General features: G+C 51.4%; 1 protein-coding gene across 1 annotated transcript; it reads left to right on the top strand.

The window, feature by feature from the left end:
• The first annotated feature begins 260 nt into the window (after positions 1-260).
• LOC105272753 (serine/arginine-rich splicing factor RS2Z33-like) lies at positions 261-656 on the top strand. The gene has a single exon (XM_011314979.1). The coding sequence runs from the start codon at positions 261-263 to the stop codon at positions 654-656; it is 396 nt and encodes a 131-aa protein (XP_011313281.1).
• The last annotated feature ends 10,298 nt before the right edge of the window (positions 657-10,954 follow it).

Genomic DNA, 10,954 nt, shown 5'->3' with positions numbered 1-10,954 from the left:
CGACACGAGCCCCGACAGGACGGACCCCCCATTCCAGTACCACCTCCGGGGTAACCACGGTATGCCAGGTCGACGCCCACTCCACGACTGGACCTGAAAGGGAAGTGGCCAGCACGATTTCGAAGGCGGCGAGGCCGAGACCAGACAGCCAGGAAAAGGAGGCGAAAGGGGACCAGGAGTTACCCAAACCGCTGTCATGGTGGGGGAAGACAGAGGCGCCCCTCCCGGCGGGGGCCCGGAAGTAATCACCATTCGGGAGGATGATCAGCAGGAGGAAGGACGACCAGTCAACGGGAACCAGACCACCCAGCCCCCAGTGTTTCAACTGTGGGGTTCCCTCCCATCGACGACAGCAGTGCCCGAAACCGGCAATCGTCGTCTGCTTCCGTTGCGGCCGAAAGGGTAATACGACGAGGACTTGCCCCCAGTGCGGCGACCAGTGGAGGGCCGAGGGGCCGTACATACCAGCCCTCGGACGGAACGTCCCTAGGGACCAGCTCACGGCTCAGCAGCCCAAGCCTCCCGCAGAGGAGGGCAGGAAGAAGAAAGGCAGACGCGCCCCCAGGGCGCAACGCCCACTCGACACGAGGGCTAGAGCAGGACCACCCCCGTCACCACCTGAGCGACACTGGGATTATCAGACCACCACGCACTAGTTTAGGGGAAACCCCTACGACTACGGGGAGCAGGGTAGGGAGGCCCCCAGATCATCACCAGGCCAGGGCTACGGGCAGCCACTCCCAAAACCCGAAGCCTTTTCTATTCCACCTAGAGGGCGCGGATGGAGCCGACCACCACCTGAGGCTCACTGGGTTCGCCGTATCCACCACGGGCTGGGAGAACTGCCAACCGGACATGACGGCACCAGCTACTGGGAGAGATACCCACCTCCAGGAAGAATCCCAACCAACCAAGAGGCAGAATATGCCCCCCATCATACATACATCCTAGCACCTCCCGAAGCTCACTCAACGAGGAACTCGGACATGGACCACGAGAGGGGGCCCTACTACCCATCGAGCTACCCGAGGCACGACCAAAGCTACTCACCCCGAGGACCGGAGCCGTCACCACCAGGCTACTGGTGAACACCGTATGGCGGGAGAGGTTTCTCCGTAAGACCGATGGTTCTCTATGCTACCTACTCTACAAGTATCACGGCTGGGGAGACCCTTGCGTAAGACCATCAGCTCTCTCCGCTACCTAGCCACGCTACCCACTCATGTTTACATGCTACCTACTTTTCCACGTTTGTTCCTTTAATTGCTTTTCCCTCGGCGCAGCCTCATTCTCTTTTTCTTGGGCCCCACCATATCTAGGCTTGTTTCGCCCTTCGACTCGGCCACGTTTTGTTTCTTTTTCTGTGGCCTCGCCGCACAAGCCCGCGCCCATACAATGCTACACTTTTGTTAATATTTCAAAACGGGACTACCCGAATGGTTCCTCTAAGTCCCGTTTGCTATTCTACAATAAAAATTTGTTTTTTTCTGGGTATCGGGTGTCACTACTCATTGTAGAAAGTTGGAGGGGAGACCCTCAGGGGGTGGGTTCGATTGCTTTGTTTCAGCCACCCGAAACCCCGGATCCACCCACCAGCGGCCAACGACCTCATGGGAGGGTTGCCCTATCCCGGAGACGACAAAGGACCAACACCGCCCAGGAACTCAAGCCCATGAACGAAAGCCCCGAGAGGACTACGGGAACCTGGAGCTGAGACTTCACGAGAACCACCCCAATAAGGAACGTCAGGGGAGGGGGACTGTGACGAAATTCCAGGCGAATCCGTCACCTGTATTCCCGTAGGGTAACTACCTAGGTTAAGGGCGAGAGAGAATCGCGAAAATTTAATAAAAATTACATGCTACCTTAGTTAAACTCGCGAAAAGCTAACTGTTACCTAAATATAATCCGGGGAAAAGCTACCTGAATAATCCCCGAGTAATTAGCTACCTGCTACCTAATCTCCCCGCGGAGACAGCTACCTGATACTTTCTCGGATTTCCATTAGGCTCGCGACAGTAAAATAATCATTAAAGTAACAAGTAGAGACAGCAGTTAAATCCCTACGGTTTAGGTCAATCCTGATAAAAATACGGTTATAGTTATCGATTAGAAGATAGTTCAACTTCCCCCTAAAAATCCCTGGTAGAGGAGTTGAGAATAGTCTGCGCGAAATCGGGTTAAGGGTCGGGGACTATCGAGAAAAATTGGCCGATATACTGTGCTCCCGGTAGTCCCCGAAACCCTTTGTGGGCTAATTGAATAGGACAACCCATAGGTTAGGTTGAGACACCTACGCTCCCTTAGTGGTGAGAGGGTTGGGGTGATCTTCAGTATACTACGGGTGGAAGGCCATGTGAGCGAACATAGCTCTCTCGCTTGCATGGATTGCCAAGAGCTTTACAGTTTAGAAAATTTCGGTTGAGTTACGGTTATAGAAAATTTAGGTTTAGTTATAGTTACCGATAAATTAGGATTAGTTAGTTTCGTTAGAAGATCCCCAATTCCTCTTCGGAGAGGGTCCCTACCGGATTTGCTACCTGATAATAGGCGTAGACGGGACCAAAAATCCGCTCCCCCGAAATCTCGCTCACAACCCCTTGAAAAACTTTATTGCGGCTAACAGCCGGTTAGCAGAGTTAATAGAACCCCCTGAGTCATAGAAAATTAAAATAATATTAATAAATAGTCGTAAACCGACAAAAACCCCATTTCAAATTTAAATTTGTTACGCGCCGCGAGCTAGGGAAATTCAAGATTAAGGCTAACTCGGTATCTAGCCACGCGCGCCGCCACCGGACGGGTGCACTCGAAGGGAATCACCCCCACCCCGAGCAACAGGTTCGAACGGAACCACGCGACCGGCCGGCATTAGTTCACCCCAGGCCGTTGTTCTACACGTGCGTGAGAAATCCGATAGTGCATCATCAAGACGCCACACTCCTGCCCATCGTTACCTGCACCTCACAAATCGTGTTCCTGAGACTCCACGGGCACCATGGTAAGTACCCGTGTGGTTAATTAAGTGCCAATGCGTGCGGGAAGTGTGATTTTCGCGTAATTAGGTGTCGCGGGCACGAAAATTTGCAAATGTCGTCGCTACCTCGCGATATGACGCCATACGGGAAACTCACGGTTGAGAAAGCCAAAAAGGCCTCTCTCAACGGCTCCCTATGCTCCCTAATGCTCCCTGATGCTGCCTCGTGTTAACCAAAAGCTAGTTAATCATTTTAAACTTGTTTTAGGAATTAATTTCGCCACGAAAAGGCGAAATATACGGGATGAGGCATTCCACGCGGCTCGTAATACCCCTCTCCCATGCTACCTATGGCTGCCTATTTTCTACGCTCTCTAATAATCATTATTCGATCCCTGCTACCTACTTTATTGGGTTTTCTAGGCTCACCCGACGAGCTCAGGAAAAGACCCCGCTACCTGATAAATTTTGCTACCTTTACCGGGCTTATGTTTGCTACCTTGACTGACATTTAATTGCTACCTTTTAATAAAAATTTATCGTGGACCTTCCATTAAATTATTGCTACCGTTACATTAAAAATTTTATTGCTACCTCTTATTAAAAATTTCGGCTGCCTTCGCGAGGCACGATCAATTTCTCTGGGTGATGCAATAATGCTCCCCGAGACGTAATTGTCCGCCATTTTGTGGATTCCGGTTGGGCATGGGGACGCTATCTCTTTGTTAATTATTTTTCATGGTTGGAATCCACAATAGCTATCATGCTACCTCTCGCGAATTAGGATTACTTTTATATGGTTACGCAATTAATTAACCAATTCATCCGATTACTTATTGGCCGTCTCGGAGACGCCATCGGGTATCTAATTTATTATTTCGTTGGCGAAGTAATCAGTTGTTTAATTAATAATTGCCTCTTCAGACCGGTAACAATCCGTTTAGTCGCGAATTAATCCATCAATAATGAAAGGGAGAATGTTGGGTACGGCTATCTACCACAGCACGGTTGTTGATTTAGCCCGTGACCGAGGAAGTTTATACCAAACCCCCAAATTACGCTACCTAAACAGGGGAATAAGCTACCTATACATTCCCCAGGGTCTGAGGCCCTTTCCGTAATTTTCAATATATCGATTTGCTACCTGTACGGATATTTACCCTGCGGACCCTATTGATTTAGATAATCGGTATTGAGTAGGCTACCTAACCGGGAAAACCCGTTACCTAAGGGCTCCCTGCCTCGGAGGACCCAAACGCTACCATGAAATTTTATTACACCCCCGACGTGGTGGTGGCCTCGTAGGTAAAAAAGATTTTTGGTGAGCGACCCCGATTCCTCTATCAAAGCCCCGGATAACGCTACCTAACGCGGGAACTAAGCTACCTAATGACCCCTATACCTGCGGCCCATTCCCGTTACCGAAATGATCATCACGCTACCTCAACCGCTACATAACCGACAAATATTCCTGATTTAAGAAATTAGTCAGAAACGGGCCACCAGATTGAGTAAAGTCGTTACCGAACCATGAAATAATGCTACCTAATAGAATTTGTACCTTAGCAACTGATCGGTAGGAATTTTAAGGTCGTATCTCTCTCTCTCGCTCGAACCCGATTAGACTCCCCTGCAGTTTCCTATCTTTTCCACCAGAATAACATAAGTAATTTAATAAAATCAAAAGCCGTTCTCTCTTCAGTGCTGCGTTATAAAACTCCCATTTATTATGGTTCCCTGTATATTTTATTAAAAAGCTAAATCTTTCTCTTTTGGGCGAATGCCGGTCATATGGAAAATGTAGACTGAGCAATCTATATTAATTATAAGTTCCCTAATAGATAATATTTATTTTTGTTCTCTGGTCAATAGTGGAACAAGTAAGGATATTTCCGACTGGTTTTTATTTTTCCTACCCGAATCCCCGTCGCTATAAATTCCCAAATAGTTTAGTTCAGGTTCTTGATCTTATTTCGAATTTTGGATAATTGATGCTCTCGTCTACGAATCCACCCCTCTCTCCGCGACCCGCACACTGAGCAACCGAGCAGTTCCGTACCCTCGTACCTCCACGACTCTAGGTTTAGCTTCTGTTGATAGGAAATTCTGGGATGATCAGTGAAAAATTGAGTTTTGAATACGGTTAGAGTTACGGTTGCGGTTCGTCGATTCCGCGTAGCTAAAAATCGGCTGGCGCCCTAAACACATTTTTAAGGATTGGAATGAGCTGCTAATCACCGCCGGAGCGTCGTTTAGATTTTTATGGTTTTGTCGTTCCAGAGTCGTCGGAGTTGCGAGAACGAAGGTAATGGTTTTGGCCGTGTTTTCGGATATCGATAAAATTGGGTTAGGGTTTCGAGTATTCGCTGAGGCCATAGAGGAAAAATCATTACAATATATATAAAGAAAAACAACTAAACAAAAGGTCTTCAGTATCAGAAGAGAAAACTAAACAAAACGGTTGAAAGCCCCATAACAAAAAAACAATCAAAAAAACACTGAGTAGCCACTCTGATTATGAGTGGATGGTCGGAGGCTTTTTCCTCCGCGCGTGCCTCCGTCTCGCGGAGATGGGCCGCTGATTCCTCAGGGATGTTGCCGTCGATTTATCGGGGATGGTACCTACGCTCCGGACTCTGCTGCTGGCTGCTGGTGCGGACGGGGCTTGCCATGGCTCCCGAAGGAGCGGATAGGCCGGCCTGCGTACAGGCGGATGTTGAGGCCTGAGCTGATGTGCTCGGACGAGTGGTCACGGCGGCAAAGCACGCCCGGAACCCGGAGGGGTGACCTCAGGAAGCTTCTCGCCATCCTCATCTACTTTGAGGGGCGGATACGGTGGCGTTCTCTCGCCGGCTCGTGAGTCCGTGAGCGGCGGATGCTGCTTGGCGAGCTCGGTCCCTGGATGAGAGAGAGCTGGAGGTGGTGACTCCGCTGTGCGTGCCGTGCTCTGGCCGGTTGCCGCGCTCTGGATGCTGAGGGCCTCCCTCACGGGGGATGATGCCTGGGCCTCGTCTCCTGGTCCTGATCCTGGACAGCGGATGGTGGAGTTCCCGGACTCCGAAGAGCAGCTGCTGCAACTCGATGAACTGGAGGAGCTTGATGAGCTTGAATCCGAAGAACTGGAGCCGATTTCCACTATCGGATGTGCCGGCGGGGTCAAGACCCGTTCGGAGGTTTTGTCCACGGAGATATCCTCCGGGAGGTTTTCCTCACTCTCTCCGAGTGGGATTGTGCCGCTCACCAGTTCCAGGGGAATTTGAGGGATGATAAACCTGACAGCTGACAGGAGGTGAGCCGGTGTCAGCATACAGGCGTGTAGGGTCGCGGCAAAGCCGGGATGTTGCTCCTCGATACTCCGTATCTCGGAGAGCCAGGGTTTGACTGGATCCCAGTAATCCTGGAGGTGGATGGGGGCCTCTCTGACCGGTTGGGACTGCGGTCCCTCTGGTCTCCCGGGTAGAGGCAGCCTTTCGAGCACAACGACTGGAGACAGGGGTCCTCGCTGCGGCGGGTTCTGGGCGACGTCGTCGTAGTTGTCGTCAGGGAGAGCCAGGTCATCCAACTCCACCGGAATTCCTTCCGGGAAGAGGATGCTCCCCAGAGCTATCTCCACATGGCGGGCAGCTCTCTGCTGGCTGGTGAGGAGGCTGGGTTCTTCTTTAATCCCCTGACCTGGGGGAAAGGATGGCGGACTGCTCTCCGTCAGGTCCACGGCTGGTGCTGCGTCTTCGACTCGTGGAACTGGTGTGTCTGTGTTGGTCTGTAACAGAGATGTGGAAACCGGAGAGTTTGTCCGGACAGGGGACAGAGGACCCAGAAACGGGGGAAATTATTGGCGACTTCCGTACTACGGGGCGATTATGGGCCCTAAGACTATTACGGAGGCCGGTAACCGAAGGGTTACGGAGCCGGTACAGGAGATTGATAGGGTTTCAAGTCCTGTATGGTGGACTCACCCTGAGTTTTCCCGGAAAAGTCCACAAGTTCGTATCGAACCCGGGAGGCCTTTCGATGAACCATGAAAGGACCCTCAAAAGGAGGGACCAGCGCAGCTGAAAAATGTTTCGCCGCATTGGACAATGGGTGAGTGCGCCGCAAAACCAAGTCACACTCTTGGAACTCAACGTCGGGCCGACGGAGATTGTAATGATGCGCCTGTTTGTCAGACGATTCCCGCATAGCGTGAGTGAGAGTCTTACGGAGCATCTCCAATCGCTTCATTCGGTCAACGCACTCGCTGGGTTCGCCAGGGATTATTTCGATGTCTCCTTCTAGCTCGCGGCCAACAAACGCTGCAGTCGTTTGGATGGAACTATGTTCCGCCGTATTGTATGCAAAACGGAATTCGTGTAAATGGGTGTCCCACGTTCGATGATCACCGTCGATGAACGCGCGTAACATCATTTTTATACACGATTGACCCTCTGGACTGGATTAGCCTGGGGATGATAAGGGGATGAAGTCTCGTCCTTCATCCCGGTGCGCTCTACCAGAGCTTGGATCTCCCGATAAACGAATTCGTTTCCGTTATCAGTGAAGATCACGCGTAGGGTTCCCCAGCGTGAGATAAGTACGTTTGCCACCTGCTCCCTGATGGCTTTTCCTGTGGCTCGCCGGAGGGGGATTAACTCAATCCACTTAGTGAAGAGATCTTGCAACACGAGCACATGGGAGAAGTCGTCCAAGGACACTGGATTACTCGCCTACCCATATGTCCCCGCGGTAAGGCATTTTCAACCTTACAGCGTTGACAAATGTCGCAGTGGCGGACAAAGGCCACGACATCTCTAAACATATTTGGCCAATAATATGCCTCGTAGAGACGACGATAGGTCTTATCAACCCCCAAGTGGCCTGCATGGGGAAGATCATGGCACTGGGAAATGGCCTGCGGACGCAATTCGCTGGGCAGTACCAATTTCCAAGCGTCAAGATCAACCATCTCCAACGTTATGAGGTCGGAGGGACGGTGGGTGTATAAATGCCCGTCCACGATTTTCCAGTTAGGGAAGAAATCGGGAGCACGCTGTACGTTCCGGTACTTACGTGAATACCACAGGTCGGTGGATGGCCGAGCGATATGAATCGTCGCGGAGTCCTTGCTTTCACCTTCGGGTGCGCAGGAAAGAACATCGGGAACGTGGTGGAAGGCACCCTTCCGATGAATAATATTAAAATTGTACTCGAGCAGGCCGACAGCCCATCGAGCTAGTCTACCGATAGGATTACGCAAGTTGTGTAACCAGCCGAAGCTACTGTGATCCGTAATTACCGTGAAGGAATACCCTCCAAGTAACATCGGAATTTGGCGATAGACCAAATGACCGCGAGACACTCCAGCTCGGTAACTGAATATTTTTTCTCTGCAGAAGTAAGCGCTCTACTTGCGTAGGCGATAACCCGTTCCTCGCCGTTAATAACTTGAGTTAGCACGGCGCCGAGACCTACCGTGCTGGCATCGGTCTGGAGAGAGAACGGAGCCCCGAAATCGGGACAAGCCAACGCCGGCGGAGACATGAGGTGCGCCTTCAAACCGGTGAAAGCGATGTTTTGGACTTCGGCCCATTCCCACGCTTGTCCCTTGCAAGTCAAACGCGTGAGAGACTCCGCAATAGTGGCGAACTGCGGGATAAACCTACGGTGCCATGACGCCATACAGAGGAAGCGCCTCAATTGCTTCAAATTTCTCGGAGGAGGAAACTCAAGAACAGGGGCGGGTCTTGGCCGGATCTACTTGCAGACCGGCGCTATTAACAATAAATTCCAGGTACTTGACCTCGGGACAACAAAACTCACTTTTCTCTCGATTAATCGTGAGGCCCGCGGCCTTGATTCTTTCGAGGACTTTCTAGAGATAAACGAGATGTTCCTCAAAGGTTTTCGAAACAATAATAATATCATCTAGGTAAACGAAAACCTTAGGATATAAATTCTGGCCAATCAACCGGTCTAACAGACGCCGGAAGGTGGCCGGAGCATTCGTTAAGCCATATGGCATACGAAGAAAATGGTACGCGCCACGACCAGGGACTACGAAAGCCGTAATTTCCCGAGAGTCGGGATCCAGAGGGATCTGGAAATACGGTTGGCTAAGGTCAAGCGTCGTAATGTAATTAGCCTGACAAAGTTCGTCGAGGATTCCGGACATGTTAGGAATGGAATACGCGTCTTTTTTAGTAACCGTGTTAACATTTCGGAAGTCAATACAGAACCGCCACTTGCCATTGGGCTTTTTGATCATGACGATCGGATTACACAATTCGCTCTGTGATGGTTCAATCACCTCATCCTCTAACATATCTTGGACCTCCTTCCAGATAATCTCTCGGATTGCTGGAGTTGTGTGGTACGGCCGCTGCCGTATTGGAGGATGGCCGTTAACATCGATACGATGGAATGTGAGGGTTGTCGCCCTCAATTTGCCTTCCCCCTTGGGGAGGATCCGATCGAGAAGTTCCCGCAGTCGTTGCTCCTGGAGTTTCTCGACGGAACGTAAAACGCAGCACATGGTAAGTAGCGGAACTTGATGGAGAGGAGTAAAGCGGAACCGCCTCGCCGGCTCCTCTCTGTAAAACCAGGTCTGATCGAAAAAGTCAATAACGATCTTCGCGGACACAAGGAAATCCATGCCGAGGATGAAGTCCTCGGATAAGGTCGGCATAACATACGCGACTAGGGGCGTATGTCGCCCCTCCAGCTCGGTGATACATGCGACGGTGTGTTTCACAAGCTCGACTTTCCCACTCGTGGTAACGACTCTTTTCTCGGGTACCTCTAGCAACGGAATTTTAGCCCTCTCGAAGAAAAGGATGCCGGCCGTACCCGCAAAAGGCTTGGTTGCGCCGGAATCAACGGGAGCCCGTACTCTCAACTCGCCGATAATGATGTCCACGTGAAAGGCTCGTGGAGACGGTTCGGAAGCCGCGTGTAGTATGACCTCTTTCGGAGGCATAGGTTCCGGTGTCAAGAGAAGTTGCGGATCGGAACAACCACGGGATATTTCCAACGATCCCATGGAGGGCCGTGGAAGAGGAAGTTCCTCGCCCGTAGCGTTTGAAACAACACGGGAAGACGGCTGTGAATCGTGCCGAAACGGAGGTACGAACGCCGGATTTACGCGCCTCGATAGTCGTTTCCCGGATGGCCGGGATTACAATGTGGACAATTCATTGTAGTCACCCTGGATAATCTGCAACGGAAGCAGAATAACCGGCGAGGTTCGGGACATTCCCGATAACGATGACCGACTCCGCGACAACTCCAACACTCCAAGATGTCCAGACTAGTTCTTGGAGGTGGGGAGAGAATTCGCGTACCCCTGTCGTTATTGTTAACGGCAGGGACCGAGTCAGGGCGACGAAAAGTCCTTTGCTGACCGGAAGGCGGAGAGATAGTATTCCGAGATTGCCTTTCCCGCGATCGCGGGCGGGAAGGATTTGCCGCCTGCCAAGCCTGTGTTCTGACTGGATTGTTGTTCATGATTCGAGGAGGCCGAGGTGGCGGTCCTTGAACAACGTCGACCGCGAGATATTCCCCCGCATAGTCTGCGTAGGAGCCCCCTTCGAAATCTTCGGTGCCTTCGTCGTCGAAGCATACCGTCCTTACGGACGGAGGCCTGAACGCCCCTAATGGACGACAGAAAGGTGTGCGTGCCGGCGATCGAGCCGGATGATATGGACGATAAGCCAAACTTGGGCAAATCGAGTGTTCCGGCCTTGGAGGCGGACGCCTATAGACGGCTTTCTCGTATATCTTTTCGAGACGTTTCGCCGCCATTTCCAACTCATCCATGGTCATACCGTCCCGAAGGGCGATGCCGACCTGGAGTGTTGGGAGGAGTTTACGGTGGGTTTGTACCACCTGATCAATTCCACTAACCGCGGGGCTAATACGCGAATGGTACCCGCGGATGCTCGCAAAATAATTATTGACCGATTCACCCTCGGCCTGAGTACGAAGAGCGAGTTCCTCTCAGAT

The sequence above is a fragment of the Fopius arisanus genome, unplaced genomic scaffold, assembly GCF_000806365.1.
Source record: "Fopius arisanus strain USDA-PBARC FA_bdor unplaced genomic scaffold, ASM80636v1 scaffold00265, whole genome shotgun sequence".
NCBI classification, from domain to species: Eukaryota; Metazoa; Arthropoda; class Insecta; order Hymenoptera; family Braconidae; genus Fopius; species Fopius arisanus.
This window is presented reverse-complemented; position numbering and strand designations above follow the sequence as displayed.

Excerpts from the sequence above, each read along its gene's own strand:
- LOC105272753 (XM_011314979.1), top strand. The coding sequence starts at position 261 with ATGATCAGCAGGAGGAAGGACGACCAGTCAACGGGAACCAGACCACCC.